The sequence below is a fragment of the Pleurodeles waltl genome, chromosome 6 (genome assembly GCF_031143425.1).
Source record: "Pleurodeles waltl isolate 20211129_DDA chromosome 6, aPleWal1.hap1.20221129, whole genome shotgun sequence".
NCBI classification, from domain to species: domain Eukaryota; kingdom Metazoa; phylum Chordata; class Amphibia; order Caudata; family Salamandridae; genus Pleurodeles; species Pleurodeles waltl.
In genome coordinates this window covers 1558999436-1559016096 of record NC_090445.1, presented here as the reverse complement: position 1 = coordinate 1559016096, position 16661 = coordinate 1558999436, and the positions used below count along the sequence as shown (strand labels likewise).

The window sequence follows — 16661 nt, the reverse complement described above, 5'->3', positions numbered from 1 at the left end:
GCGGCCGCCAATGCACCCACACTCCCGTGGTGCCCATTTGGACATCCCTGCTGGGCCGCAACATGGGAGCCAGCTCCAAATGGAGCCAGCGGTGTTGTGGCTGTGCGACGGGTGCAGTTGCACCCGTCGCGCTTTTCACTGTCTGCCCACGACTCCCCGTACCGCCAGCCTTTTCCTGGCGGTTCATACCGCCAGAAAAAGGCTGGCGGTCGGGGACTCGTAATCCCCTGGGCAGCGCTGCGGATTATCACCGCTGGGGCAAAAGTGGCGGAATACCGCCGGTCCCGGCGGTGCGACCGCGGCCCTTCCGCCGCGGTCGTAATAGGCCAGGAAGCACCACCAGCCTGTTAGCGGTGCTTCCGTCATTTTAGCCCTGGCGGTCTCGGACCACCAGGGTCAAAATGACCCCCATAGTGTGAAAGAAACGCAGATTAAGGCTGGGGACTGGTTAAGGGTTAAAAAACCCTACAAGGTGGTGAAAGGTGAGAGCCAATATTTCGAGTCGGAACAAATAAAAGACGTGTTACATAATACTGTGAAGTTGCAAAGTGGGAAAGTGTGGAACTTGAAACAAATTGCCTTGTGTTCAGAGGAGCATCGGGTGAGAATTTGAAGAATCTGGATGACAAGGTGGGTGATACTTTTTGTGTGGATGATGATAAGACAAATGTGTCAGGCACGCCACTAAGGGATGGTGGTAATGGCATGTCTGAAGGTTCTTGTAACGAATTGACTGAAGGAGCAGGTGGGGGTGATGAAAGGGAAGGTCTTGGCAGTGAAGGGGAACAAGTTCAGGGTGAACATGAGTCACGACGAGATTCGCATGTGTTGGAACATAACCAGATTTTGGACACTAACAAGAGAAGAAGAGAGTTACCAGTGTGGTTAAAGGATTTTGTATTAGATTAAGTGTAGAAGTGTTCTGTTTTTATTCCATGTTGTTTCTCTCACTATTTGTAAACAGTTCTTAACTTTTAAACAGGTTAATATACCAAAGTCTACAATCAGGTAAGACTCACCTCGGTTTTTATGTTTCATAAGGCAATATAACTCTGCCTTTAGAACGCCTGAGTAAGTTAAGGATACACAGCCCTAAAAAATGCCCCAGACCTGTTAAGCCTACTTAGTGGGGCAGAAACATGTTTGCTAAAGGAGACGGGTTGAGCCATTGATCCCAAAAGTACAGTCTTGACTCGGTTTTTAGATATACCTGAGGCCCCCATTATTAAAGTTGATGCACCGGGACACCACAAGGTATTTTTAATCAATCTGGATCCTGCCTTTGTCCAGTAGTTTTTATAAAATAAGTCCCTACTGTCAGGGTCCGTCAGGAGGTCGAGTCCGCCCTGCTGGCGCTGCTCTGCCTGGGTGGGGAGAGGTTGCAGATGATGAAACATGACACAAATATGTGTTTGGGGCTTCCTCTTCCATAGGAATGATCTTCCCTTGTGTTGTGTTCTGACAGTAGTCCTTTGATGTCCCTTTTCAGACATGGACTGGTTTGCCCAGTTAGGGAAACAGTCAATTGACTTTGCTCATTAGCCACTGTACCTGGTGTGATTGAGTTCACTAACTCGCCACCATTCGTCACCCCTCCCAGCTGCCTATGTGGGCAATCTGTCTAAAATATCCTGACTATTAGGAAATCAGCTGGAAGTTACTGGATCAATACAGCTGAATCATGAACTACCTGTCGACTTTGAGGGAGGATTTGTGGGCGATGGCTATGCCTCCTCTGATTCCGTTGTTGCGGTCCCTACGGATGATCTTGTAGCCGTCCGGGATGGCTATTGCGATGTCGGGTGCCGAGGAGTTGTTCCACCAGGTTTCGGTCAGGAAGGCTACGTCTGGGGCGGTGGAGTCGAGCAGGTCCCAGAGCTCGATGGCGTGCTTGCGTGCGGAGCGGGTGCTGAGGAGTATACAGTGGAGGTGGTTTGTTCCTGTCTTTGTAGGTTTCCTTGTTCTGTTGCAGGTGAATTTGCAGGCGCTGCATGCGAAGGGTCCGTGGGTGTTCCTTGGTGAGGACTGGGAGCATGCTGTGGTGCGGCCGGGGTTGAGGGCGTTGAGTTGGTCGGCCCTGTAGCGGTGTCTGGAGGTGCAGGGGTCTCACAGACCAGGGGGGGGTGGCGCTGGGCGCGGTCCAGGTGCGGACGGGCTTGCCATATAATTACTAAAGAAGATCCGAAGGGGTCAACGGTCAATCATTCTCCCAGACTGGTAGTTACATGACAGCAGACATGCCAAAACATTGCCAATTGAAGCTGTAAAAAAAGTGACAATAGCAAGATTATTGACGCCGCAAGAACTTATAAGGCACTCTTGATTGTGGCAAAAAAGGGGTGGCAGGCAGAACAATTGGGAGCACTTACGGAAGCCCTTCACAATAAGAATACCAAGGTCTTTTGTAAACTCCTAGTGTTGGGACCCGCACTATAGAAAATCATCTTGACGCAGTAGTATAAAATGAGGCATGGGTAGTCCATTTTAGTGGATTATATTGAATGTGTACCAAGGGCAAAGTTTTGCATACGGAGGATGGCATGGTAGATTAGTTAAAACAAAAATTTGAGATATAGGTTGGTGTTGCTATGGAATCTGGAATGGCAGAAACAGCAGAGGTGCTTTGGTTATCAAAAAAGGAGAAGGCGCCCGGCCCTGATGGCATTGCAGTGGATCTATATTTATCCCAACCAGATATTTGGATGTCTTATTTGAATGGCCTTGGAAATGCCATCATGAGAGGAGAGGACATTCCTCCCTCCTGGCACAGACCCATCATCATGCCTATCTGTACGAAGGGGAGGAGGGATGTCCCATCTAATTACAGACCCACTAGTGTGATTGACATTAGTCAGAAAATCTTTACCAGGCAGATACTAATTAGACTTCAAACGTGGATAACAGACTATAAAATCAGATAGCCTGGCAGGGTTTAAAACAAGGGTCAGTACCTTGGACCAAGTATTCTGCTTCAGGATGATCTGCTATACGTATGTCGCCCTGAGGCTGGATCCCCTTTATGTTGCCTTATAGAGTTAAGGGCGGCATTTATCCTGGTTCCGAGGGAAAAGCTCTGGGTGGTGCCTGAGTCATATGGTATCCCTGATGATCTCTTGGGGATTCTGAAAATCCTTCACTCTGAAACCTATGCACAGGTTAGGTGGCATTCGGGAGGGGATCTTACACCTAGGATAATATATATAGTGGCATCAGGCAAGGATGCACCGTTGCCTCCACACTCTTCAGCTTATACATTAATGGAGCAGTTGAATGGCTGGCAAAATATAATCATGATGCCCCTAAATCAGCGGGCATCAGCATCCATATTCTTATGTTCACTGACGATGCACTTTTAATATCCAAAACCCTGTGTGGCCTCCAGTTGCTGATGGATCATTTTGCATCTTTTTGCCTCACACAAGGCCTTGAGATTAATCCGACAAAGTAAAAATCCATGGCATTAAACCCACCCGTTCCTTTAGAGGTAGAATGAGGATAGAGGGGGTGCCCTTGGAACAAGTAAAATGGTTTGATTATCTGGGTGTAAGACTGGCTGATAATATGTCCAGGATACCACAGCTGGAAAAAAGTAGAACAAATCTGCTCTAAAGGGCATCAACTATAAGAAGAAAATACAAGGCCACCTCCAGTGGAGCAGTAGCTCCAGCCCTCAAAGTATAAAGGGCTGCAGTTCTGTCAGGGGCAACATATGGTGCAGAACTTTGGGGGTGTGCCAATGTACTTAAGCTTAACCAAACTGAAAATCATTTAACTAGGGCATTGTTTAATCTGTCAGTAAACACACCTCTTAGTATAAAGGTTGGACATGACGATCCACCTGTAGTGTCTAATGGGTGAGCAGCTACTGATCTGTTCTTCATAGTATACATGCTTCTGCTCTGCTTACCCTAGATGCCATGTGTGGGTGATGCGGAGTGGTGGGAACAGCATAAAGAGTGAAACAGAGTTTGTGATGCTTAAACTGTTGTGATAATACATGTGTCCTCATGTTCTTACGGCGAGGACTGACAGACCTATAGCTTTGTAGTCCATTGGGAAATAGACTGTCTTCTGCCCCTGCAGTCAAGAAAGCTATCTACTGAACATGTAAGACATTGTTTATCAATATCCTTGACATTTTGGTAAGCTGTAAATTCTGAGCGAGACTTTGGGACAATAGGCTGTGCTAAATGAGAAGAGGCCTGTGGTTATGCTTGAACAGTGGCAGTAGACATGGTTCATGCTAGTCCAGCAGAAGATATTCCATTTAATATATTGTAGGTGAATATAACTTCAGAAATTTGTAAGGAGTGCGATTTACTGTTTAGAGAAATGTGACTAAGGAATAATCCTCCAAGACTGTATTACTAGGGTTTTGAGGTGATGTAACACCACCAAGAAAACGTCATATGATATAGGTATTCTTTTGGCGAAGAGAAATGTTGTCATTCTGTGAGATCTGGTGTACTTCCACAGAACTTGCTGTGTGGCAGAAGAATATAGACTGATGCACGGTGATTAAACGGGTCGTTTAAGAAAGTGGGGGATGCCCCTGCAATTTTGAAAAAAAAATATATAGCGAGTGTTCCATAACTTAATCAATACAGTCATGCTGCTTTTGAGATAATAGGAACATCATAAAAGAGGCATGGTTGTCTCAGAATTTTGCCCTCCAGTAATGAGGAGGGGTTATACCGTCTAATCTTTTTAATTTTAGAGAGAAGATCACACTGAATCCTTGAATTTAATTATTTTTGTGAACATACTTAGTAGACCGTTCACTTCTTGCCCTTTCCTTAATAAAAGAAGAAACTCAATAAAATGTTTTTAACAGTGCTACTTCCTAGTATCACCTGCATCCCAGGACGTGTAGAATGGTCTAGCATTGATGGCAAAAACACAGAAGCACATATTACAAAATCTAACCGTTGACCTTTGGAGGGTTACTTTTGGTGGCCCAGTAGTGAAGATTAGGGAACTGATCTCAGATCTATTCTAACAGATGGCCTCAGAAAACAACTCTATCATAGGAAGCTGAAACATGGAGCTGGAAAACCTGGCAGCTCCTCCCTGGACCTCTGTTCAACTGCCAGGTAAAGCTCTGAGGTGGCCCCTGGGAAGATTCTAAGGATGATGGCCTCGGTTCCAGCATCTGTCAAGCCCACAAGTACCAGCAGGGCCCAGTAATTCTAGCCACACACTTCTGAGAATCCAATGGTACTGCGGCTGAGCAAATGGAATCCCTACATTATCATTGCTTTGGGAAGGAGCTTCTACCTGAAGGTATGAATGGACAACATCTGACCGCTAGACTAATCCACAACCTCAAGAACAAGTATGCACTTTTGCACAATATTGCACGGTACCTTAATACTGTGTCACTGAGGAGGATGACTGCCCTCATGGTGTGTATTGTCCTTATTGGTTTTTTTTGTCGGTGGTTTGATATCTAAGCAGATAATTTCTGTGTGCCATTAGGACAACATACTTTGTGTTTGCAAGCACAGCCTTGCTTGCTGGTATCCTAGACTGCAACTTAACTGCTCTGAAGAGCATATTTCAAATAGTGACATGCCTCACTGTGTAACTGGTAAATATGACTGGATCAACCCCACCATTCAAAGAACCTTGCTTACTTCTTCAGCACACCCGTGCCACCTTCAAGATCTAGAGCATCTCATCCAGGACTATGAACTCCAACCTGCCATCATACTTGGCAAGCAAGATCATGACTTCCAGAGATCTAAACAATAGCTGCAACAGCAAACTCAGCAAGCCTGAGACACAAAAATGGGCAAGAAGTAGAAACTCAATGACATCCTTACTCTTTTCACTATGCACCCTTTGTCAAAAACCTCAACCCGATGCAGATTCAACAAGAGCTGCCCTCATCCACATTCAGGAGGAACTAAAATCGCATGCCTTTAAGAAACATTTTGGGCCTAATGCATAAAGAGTCTGGTCCCAGTGCAATTCTTTGTATTATGTTGTGACCAGACTCAACATTTGCGCTGTGAGGGATTCTCATGTCCTTGCAGAGCAAAGGAATTGTTTTCAAAGAGTCGCAAATTACCTGCCTCTTTACAATTAATGTGGTGGGAATCGACTTGAGACTCGTTGCAAACAGTTGCAAATGGTGGAGCAGAGGTCTACATGATACACCAGACCACCATCCTAGAATTTACAACTGCCTGCATTGCAACCTGTGTCCCTTAAGAGGTCAGGGGTCACAATGCCATCAGATGTAGTGCTGTGTGACTTTGACAATAAGAATAGACGTCTATTAGGCTGCTATCTGCTCTTACTAGTGTCTCCAGCTTGCACAAGCACAGTGTAAGCTATCCTGTCAAATACTGACAGTTTACACTTTGTGATTGGCATGTACTAGCCATTCCAGGCTTTGCGACACAAAAAAGGTCAAAAGCATTTGTGCATGCCTTAATGTGTCACATGGGGGAAGGAACATCTTTTAGCTGCCCCTCTTCCTTCGACTAGCAAGAGACCGCAATCTCTGCATTTTGTGCATTTTGATTCATAATTTCAATTATGACTTGCATATCACTTTTGTGAATTGTGAATTGACTTGCTTCATGCTTACTGTGTCATTCCTTCTAGCATAAACAACTCTCCATTGATTTATAGCTAGATTTGCCCTACAAAATGCTTAGGTATGTGCATAAACATTTTCCATTTAATTTCATACCTGAACAATAGGTTAGTGAAGCTTCGGTAAGACACCGAAGAGCATGATAGTTGCTTTTCAAAGTATTTTAAGAGGATGTGGCACAATGCCAGTCATGCATTTCACTGTTGTAGTGTGTCTTCGCCCATCACACTCTGTATGATCACAGTGTCGGTGTGAGTGCAGTTACCTGACTTTGGGTGATTTCTGATCACAATGTGGCTATGTGGCGGTGACAAAGCAGTATGTTGTGTGATCAACATGTCGGTGCATATTTAGTGACCTGGAATTCTGTGCTGTATGAACATACTGGTGCCACTATATTTGCAGGTATGCGGCTCGCACTGATGCTGGTTGCTTGTATGAGCTGTGTGTGCAGCTGCTCGGAGAGAATCAAGATGTCCTGGCAGAATTCAAGCCCGATGGACCCATCACCATCGAACAATTCAGCGATGGCAGCTGGAACAAGGTGAGTAAAATGGATCATCAGCAGAACAAGCAAGCACATCACCATAGAGTTTACACTGTCTTTAAACTTATGGAAAAGAAACCCTCAAGAACACTTTTAGGTCATATGATGGTCTGGCAGTGCAGAAGCAGAGACACTACGCACCCATTAGGTCCACAGTACACAACTGCCTTACGCCATGTAACGGAGAAACCTTGGGCCAGATTTATGGAAAGTGGTGCTGTACTGAGTGCAGCTCCACTTTCCCTGCGCCCTTTAGCACCACCCTATCGCCACCATGTGTGCGCCGTATTTGAAATACGGCGCACCTTGGCTCAGGGTAGGGAGCAATAGCATCATTTTTCATGACGTACTCTGAAGGAAGTTATATAATATTTTGGCGCTACTCCTGCAGAGTACATAGGGGCCCATTCTAAAGATGGAAGCCCCCTTTTAATGCCTGCTTTGAGCAGGTGTTAAACGTGCCATAAAAAATGTCGCAAGGAAATCTCATAGATTTCCTTGCTCCATTTTTCCTGCTCCCCTAACGGGAGAACGCCCCCTTTGCATATTTTATGCCTGGTGCAGGCATAATGTAGGGCAAAGGGTTACAGAGTGGCACAATGTATGCATTGCGCCACTCTGTAAATAAAGCACAGAGATTTCGGCCTCGTTGGGCTACATTAACGTAAAAATTAATGATGTTAATGAGGCACAAGGTGGCGCTAGTGGACTATAAACATGCCCCCTGGAGTTCTGCAAGCTTTAAGCAACACTTAAATATAAAAACAGTTATTTACTTACAATCAGACAAAAGGGATCTTTTTTTTAATAATACATAGGAACAGTACACAAATCAAGAACAGTTCTAGATGGGTAAAAAGCGGTTCCTTGGAAGATCACCACCAGTCACGTCCAACACCACTTACACGCAGATCTCACTGCAAATGAAAAAGAACCATTGGCAAAACCAAAATATATGACTTTTTTTAGGAGATGTGCTTCAAAACAGTGGGATCCAGATTCCCTGGATAGAAAATCCCATACTGAATTTGCATCGTAAGCTCCAATAACAGGACAGTGGGTGTAGGCTTTGCTCAACATACCACATTAGATGGATTAAGAGTTAGTAATTTCATTGCATATTTAAGAAAAACAGTGTGCAGATGTCTTTCCTTTGTGAGTTAAAAAAGCAAAAAATCCAACAATATGTTATCATGCAAAGTACGCAAAGTAAAAAGAATTTGCAAGGGTGATTATTTCACAACAGGCAAAGACATCCGAACAGCAGTACTTCCTGACAGAAAAGACTTAAATGTGCATTAATAATGTTATATCAGCAAAGTAAATGCTTCAAAGAACGCATGGCAGCTTTTAATTACAAGCTACACTTAATCTTGCGTTTACAGTCTATGAAACGTTCTGCTTGTGCCCTAACATCAAAACCTAATGGGAGCACAAATGGGACAAGGTAACCATCCTGGAAGTGCCATGGCCTTGATGGACAGCCCATCCACCCATCCCAGCAATGGCAAATCATCTAAAATACATGAAAGCCAGGGGTTAACCAAAAGTCCACTCTCTCTCGCTCTATCTCTCTCTCTGTGTACTTTTTGTTACTACTTTGTTAAATAATTGCTACCATAAAGGCTTCTAGACAGCTAAAGCTGTTAGCAGACCGATGTAAACAGCCCTTGTCAGTCATTCAACCACATAACCCCTTACAACACCATAAGCAGCCTCAATTTTCAAGCCCATTGCACAAAAACACCACCTTCAACAACAAACTGACTATGGCAATAAACACCTTTCTGCACCCTGTTACACCTCCCCACAGCAGAAGCAATACTCAGTGCACATGTGAACCCATAACAACAGCCAAACAACACATAAAACATATGTCAATAGGTTCACCTGCCTGTAGTTTTGACCCAGAGATTGAAACTCAATGTACCACAGATAACTTACCAGCTGATTCAACATCGACCATGGTACACATCAACTACAAACACAGAGCAATACCCACTTAATATTCACATCTATAACCAGGGTGCCAGACCACCAGAGACACGCCAGCAAACCTCACTCACCATAGGTGTACATGCACTGAGCACCTTCACCAACACAGAGTAAATTGAGTCACCTAGCACAACAATAGAACGTAAAGATTTTTGAATGCCACCACATGGCCCTCAATTCGTCTACCAGCAAAATACCTCACATCAGCCAACAACCTACCGTTGAAGTACAACATATAATCTGAAGCAACACATCTCCAGAAAGTGCAAGAACATTAAATATATATGCATGCAGGTGTTGTTCAACTTACAGTTATGGCTGCCACCACATTTCAAAAACCTGCACATGGAATCAGCAGCCAGTACACAAACAAATGACCTCATGCATTCCTACACTCAAGCACACACCACAGCTGCATGCATACTCATTAACATAATATCCATTACTAAACATATACATCTTTCAAGGGCTAGTCAGCAGAGAATGCATAGACATACCTATTCATGCCTGAAACCTGGCTTGGCACAAACTGAGCCTCATCATACAAAGGGCCATCAACAAGCATACAGCTTGATGCTTTCAAAATGCCAACATACATGTGCAGAAGGCATAGCAACAGTGCACAAGGATACTATACATATTACTCTGCTGTGCGCCTTTGCTCATTGTTTCTTACACATTGCAGCATTTCATTGTTTGCATATTTTGGTTTTACACCAGATGCAATTGGGAAGATAAGTTTTACATATTTGAGTATGAACAGATTCAATTCAAAGTCTTGGCACGTTTTTGTGAGAGATATAAAGAGTTAGGAGTGAGCAGTCAAGGCTTGGTGGGTGTTGGTGACAAACTTTCAAGGTTGGTAGTAAGGAGCCTAGCCTTAGTAGGTGCTTGTGAGAAATATTCAGGATTAGGCCTCAGCATGTGTTGGCGAGGAATATCGAAGAAGGAGCTAAGCCTTGAAATATGTTGGTGAGGGATATGCACGCTCAGAAGTGAGTAGCCAAGCCTTGCAATATGTTGCTAAGGAAAATAGGAGGTAGGGAGGAAAGAGGCACATCTTAAAAGATGTGGGTTAGATGTAGACAGTGTGAGGATAAGAGGAGCATAGAGTTTCTGGGCAATGGATATAGTGGGTTGGAGTGGCTCAGAAGGGCTGCATTGAGTGAGCAATTCCTAGAATCTGTCCCTAAGATGACTACTGTTTTTGCTTTTCTGTAAGATGAAGTATTGTCATAGACAGGGCTGGTTTTAGTGCTGGTGGCAACCTGTGTGACAGACTTTTTTGGCGTCCTCCTCACATGACCACCTCCTCAGATTCACTAACTACCAAATGTGCTCCTCATCTTTCCATAGCCCCCCCTTTCACATGCATACATTTGTGTTAAAGTGCTCGTAAAGGCTGGCTTTACTAATCCACTCAGCTATCCACATAAAATATATTTCTGGTATTTGCAACAGGCATATTAACCCTTTATGCTACTTTATGGAGCGTCAAAGCTGCCCATAGACAAAACTCCCATCTCTTTCCCTAGCTTGAACATTAATCACAAGAGATATCTTGACATTTTAATTGCTTCCTGAAGGCTGAATGCAAAAGGAACTTTTCAGCAGGTGCTTTTAAATCCCAAGTTTCAAAGTTAATGCTAAACACAGCGCCCCCGGAGGTCAGTGCCCCCTGATTCAGGTCAGCACCCGGTGCAGCCGCACCACTCGCACCTCCCTAAAGGCTGCCCTGGTCATTGACTCCCTATTCTGTTGTATTGGATCTCAGAATTTGATTGAGGTTACAACAGCTACTGTGCATGTAGCGAAGCCACCATTCATGGTTAGCAAGAAATGGCCAGGGCCACCATAAGAACTTTTGGGGCCTTGTTCCAAACGTATTTTAGGGCCCCTGCTCGGAACAGTTTCGAATTTATGATCCAATTTCATAACTTTCCTGTCCTTTTTGGCCAGGTCACTGACTGTGCACTGGCACACTCGTCCAAATTCCAAATGTGTTTACATCTAATATTCAAGGATAGTGATGTGTGGTTTCAATAATGTAACACAGCAGCCTCTCACTAATATTGCAATTAAACTCTGTGAACCCTCCCATTTCTCATATGTGAGGTTCTGTTTTGATCTAAAAGAAACTTTGTTTTAATTAATGTTGCATGAAACATAAAGACAGCATTTCTGGCAAATTGACTGTAGTAAACTCTTACACATCAACCACCTTAAAAATAAATTAAAGGAAAATGGTATTTCAAACAATCTGTTTAGGAATTATTCAAGGTCATCAGGGCAAGACCCTTTGCAGAACAGAGCTGGCTCTATCAGGGGGCTCCTTGAAAGGCTGTGGCCTGGGCCAGAGCCCACTTTGCCCATGCCTTAACACGTCTCTGGAAAGTACTAGTGGCCTAACATGCTTCTACTCAGATTTTGGATTGTGTTAGCTTTACGCTGCCACAGTACTGAATTTGTAAATAAAAACGTGACAGTGCTGAAAGCCCTCCTCTGAAACATGCGGCTGCTGCATTTAAATGTGCGAGCACATAATACTGAGGCAGCGCAATCCTAAAGCCATCTGGGGCCTCTTTAATCCATTTTCAGACACTCCCTGCTCATTCAGCTCACTCTTGCTGCTTTCTGCTTTCTCCCTTTGTGATGCTTTTTCGTTTTTTTTTCTCTTCCTCTGTCTTTCCATATGTCTGTCGCTCGCACTAAATGCTTGATGCAGAAAAATAAGTGCCGGCCGTCAAAAATAAGTGCCGGCCGTCAAAAATAAGTGCCGGTGCTCCGCACTGGAAGCCACCGGCACAAATTAAGCACAGCATTGCCAGCAATTTCATGTAAGGGGTTGGAAAAAAAGGGTACTTTAAAAGTTTATTTCCACTTTGGGATCAGATATTGCTGGTATTACTTTCATATTTTAGCTCAGAGTTTTAATGATGCTGGGATTAATAGTTTATTCTGTCTTTTCTCTCCATCAGATATCACACACATTCTCTGGTTATGGCCCTGGAGTGCGTTTTGTTCGGTTCCAGCATGGGGGGCAGGATTCGCTGTACTGGAAAGGCTGGTTTGGAGTCCGCGTCACTAACAGCAGTGTGACTATTGAACCATAAACTTCCCAGATGGGAACCCAGGCAAGATACTATGACTTGCTACAGTAGTGGCTGCACTACCTACCTCCAACGCTGGGGTGCATTGCTCACCAAAGTCTCATGCCTTTAGCCTTCCCTACCTTTGGTTCTTGCAGTGTTCTGGTCCCTATGATTCTTCCAATGTCCTGTGAATGGACTGGTCCTTATTTGAATCCCTCTGCGCACTTTGATTCCTCCACAATACTGCAGTGCCTAGGAGATAGCCTGCATAAGAGTCCATATGGACTTCTCCAGCCTTCATTATTGATGAAATGCCTTCTGGTGTGTGTTAGCTTGCTATGAGGCCTCCGTTCATTGACAGCCTGCTGGGCACCAATACATGTTTAATTCAGAAGCTGCCTCTTTGCAACAACACTCAATAAACCTACTTCATATCTTTCCCGCCTCATAGTTTTTTTCATTTGACTTTTGTATTTCTATTCTAGGATCTCCTCTCATGTCGCTATTATGTTGGACTGTAAAGTCTCCTGTGAAATGCGTTCTTATGTTTGTGGCACATTTCTCTGGCAGGTTTCTGTTTTGTGTCTATGACATGCCATTTTCCAATTTACCTGTTATGCCTTTCTCTACAGACTCTGTCATGACTATCCTATTCTTTTTTTTAGGTTTGACTTGTAACGGCACCTATGTCAAACCTATTGTATTATATACACACTCTGGTCAGGTTAGCTTCAGCTTTCTTTTGCTATTGGCTTCTTTTGCTCAGGAACCTTCACCTATTGGCTTTAAGTATTGTCAATCACCTCTTGGATCAGCCAGTTGGAGGATTTTACTCTCACATTGTTTCAACTGGCCATTGTGTGTATTCTCACATCTTGATTGGAATGCATGATGGACTATTTTAGATCTGAAAGTACCCTTTGTCATCACAGATTTCGTGCCCAATTTAGATTTTTGCAGACAAAATACTCCATTGCAAACACAGCGGAGTACCCTGTCAAACCCCCGGTCCGCTTGCCTCATTGGGAGATTCGTGGACATTACGTTTTTTATAAAGGAAGCCTCCGAAGAAGCAGCGGAATTGGGGCTGTCGGAGGAAAGATATTACACCACCCATCCTATTTAAGGTGGATGGTCATGATGTTTTTTTTTTCTGTTCGTCTTCACCAGGAAAAATCAGACTGTGAAGTACATAAACAAATAATGCTCCCACACCATCGGAATTTACTCCCAGAGTGCGGAGGCTCAATGGGACTTTGTTTCTGAAAAATAAAAGCATGTTAAAAGATTGGTGAATGGCTGTCCAGAAAATGCCTCCAGAAAATGCAAAATGTCTGGTGATCTGGCTGCTACCTATTTTACATCTCCCGAGCATTACCAGCATTTCCAGAAATGAGGATGAGATGTGCCAGCAGGACAACACGCTTCCCCGTTGAGTGCCAGAAACGTCTCTTGCATCTCAGGCAGCCTTTTGCTGCTGCATGAATTTTGTGTTAATGATTTTTCCTCTGGTTAGTCCCCGAAAACTCTGGAATTATTGAAGATATTGCAGAAATGGCAGCCAGAAATAACAATCCTGGTCCAGCAGATACTACCAGAATATGATGGGAAAACATTGTGAATCAAAAATATTACGGTCACAATATCAAGTATTGGAGTATCATGAAGTTAAGTGTGCAGAGGTGAGGATAGATTTACTAAACTCAACATACGCGTATGGTTTGATGATCTATATTTTCAAAGTAAGTGGGTGTGGAGTTAAGAATAGTAAATACTTACCAACCTATGTATTCACCGTCACCATATTTTGGTTCTAGATATTTAGTCCACAATTGTTTTGTACCATGATATTTCTGTACTTGGTATTCTGACATACAACCGTACCAGCCATATCACTATTTACTGGGTTTCCTACACTTCAGCATTAGTTTACCTGGGGATGGATGAAATGACATAAGGTATTTGACTTACATTAACAGATGAATGATGTCCCCTTCTGAAAATGGGTGTATCTGGCCAAATATCAACACCAGATTTTTCGTGAATATTTTTGCACCTGTGTTCACAATGGGATGTTGGTCTATGTTAGCCACTGCCAGTAAAATAGCCACCTCTACCAACGTGAAAAGGGCAACAGTAGTTTGTTCTGTTAAAAGTAGCTTGTTCTGTTAAAAGTAGCAAAATCCCAGATGATATGGCTTTTTGAAAATCTTCTTCAGGCTTGGGAATACATTTTGAAGGAAGATGCTAAAAGTCAATAGGTGTTCAACTTAGCCCTGCTGCACTACACTTCTACTGAATGTTAAGGCCACTGCAATTTTTCTTCATCAATGTACGGTGCCTAGATTTTTTATGGAGCCTGTTTAATTTGAGGAAGAAAAATAAAAATGGAAAGGACTCCAGAGAAGCTGACGGGGTTGCAGGGGTTTGATGTAGATTTTCTGTGATCGATTGCGTTGATGACCGCACCAATTTCATTAGCTAATTGTTTGCGTTTGAGTGAATATGTCATTAACAGGCACCCTTAACTATGGCTGTCCTTGCATCTCCGCACACACTGATAGACCTATCTGTGTAGAACTGATGTCAATATCCCCATTGCCTTGGATTCCTTTAATTTGTGATCAGTGATCAGATGCAAGCGATCGTGGAATAGCGGGACATTAAAGTCATTAACCATCATGGCATGACCTTACAGCATTATCAATTGATTCTAAAAATGCATGACCCGGCCTGGTGCGTTTAGTGAGATGAATCACATATCTAGTGTTGGAAACAATTTTGTGCAGGAAAAACTAAACCTGAAGTTGGTTTTATGAGGATATTGTCGATATATTATTACAGCTTCACCTAGTACTTCTGGTTTCTAACCATACTATAAGCAGGGGAAAGCCATCTCTGAGAATAAGTGGCCTTTCCTTTGTGACTCAAGGGCTGTTACTAAGTATGAGGTTTTACATCTGGGACAGGTTTGCCCATAGCACGGACAAAGAAGTTGTGATCGTCAGTAGCTGGGTCACTCCCTGCAGATCAAAAAGAGCTTTCAAAATAAGCCTGAGATCACTATATGGGGTGCACAACAGTAAGAACAATGTTTGTCACCAAACTAGATGCCAGGTATGTCTTAATCGAACACAGTGCAATAAAACACGATTATCTATTCTCGGTTGTGCTACACAGGTTCAATGTTGCCATGGTTGATTTCCACAACTATACCTATATTAATCGTGTTATTGGTACTCATACGATAAATCTTTGCGTAAATCTTATTAAAAGAAAGATATGCAAACAAAAGCTGCCCACTACCGTACCAGAATAACAAAGAAACAATAAAACTAAGAAGGTTTTAGTATAATGAAATATGACACAGCACCAGAAGTCATGGAGAACAGTGTTCGAGCATCCCAGACACCTGTGATGAGTTATTATGCTTCTTCCGTTTTAAAATTCAAAATATTCACCAATAATATAATATAATAGTGCCAATGCAGGCATACATGCACCATCGTGCAAGGATGTGTGCGTTGAGGGGTGTGATTGTTTATTTGCAGGAAGGTGTCCCTTCCTGCACATAAACAATCACTAATGGCGATTTGGCACTTCTGTGTGTGCTGCAGAATGTAGCACACACAGAGGTGCCACAGCGTCATTTTCAAATTATTGTTTATGTGCAGGAAGGGACACCTTCCCGCATATAAACAATAATTTCTGGCATTTTGCTCTTTCTATGCGTGCTGCAGAATGCAGCACACATATAAAAAGCAAAAAACAAGGAGGAATAAAAGTATTCCTCCTCGTTGCGCCTTACTAATGGTGGTGTTAGATTTTGGCACTGCCTCAGGTTTACGAAAACTTGTAAATCTGAGGCAGCATCAAAATGCAATGGGTGTTCCTGTTGGACACCCACAGCAACACCCATTGCACGCCCCTTCCATGCAAAGGGCTGTGCGTGAAGGGGTCGTATTTACAAGGTCGGGTTAAACCACAAAAAGTGGCTTAACGCCACCTTGTAAATAAGGCTCAGGGTATAACGCAACAGGAGGATCACGAAAAGTGATGATCCAGTGGCACTAGGGGCTCATAAGTATGTCCCAAAGTACATAGAGGCCCATTATAAACAATGGTGTGCCTCAATTTAACACCTGCACTGAGCATGTGTTAAAAATGACGAGAAAAAAGGCACAGTGGAATTTCATAGATTCCACTGCACCATTTTTCTGGGCCTAGCCCAGGCATAATGTGGCGCAATGGCTTACAAAGTGGCGCAATGAGGAGCCAAGGCCAATGACGCAGCACTGTTGCCACCTGGATCCTAATACAAAGGTTTCTGCTGGTCAGCCTGGTGGAAACATTGTAATAGGGCCATGGGGGAGACCTTCAGCTTTGCAGCGGTCTCCTCTTCATGGGTTTGGCAGGCCGA

The 16661-nt window shown here is 43.5% G+C and overlaps 1 protein-coding gene across 3 annotated transcripts in view; it reads left to right on the top strand.

Annotated features, from left to right (window-relative positions):
• The window catches only part of LOC138301114 (F-box only protein 2-like), a 142764-nt gene extending 130085 nt beyond the window's left edge, over positions 1 to 12679 (top strand). For all 3 annotated transcript variants that reach the window (XM_069241243.1, XM_069241242.1, XM_069241244.1), the window contains exons 5-6: positions 7013 to 7151; positions 12128 to 12679. In XM_069241243.1, the coding sequence (XP_069097344.1) occupies positions 7013 to 7151; positions 12128 to 12262 (274 nt within the window). In that variant the 3' untranslated portion in view covers positions 12263 to 12679. The remainder of the gene's footprint in view (positions 1 to 7012; positions 7152 to 12127) is intronic.
• Positions 12680 to 16661: the final 3982 nt, after the last annotated feature.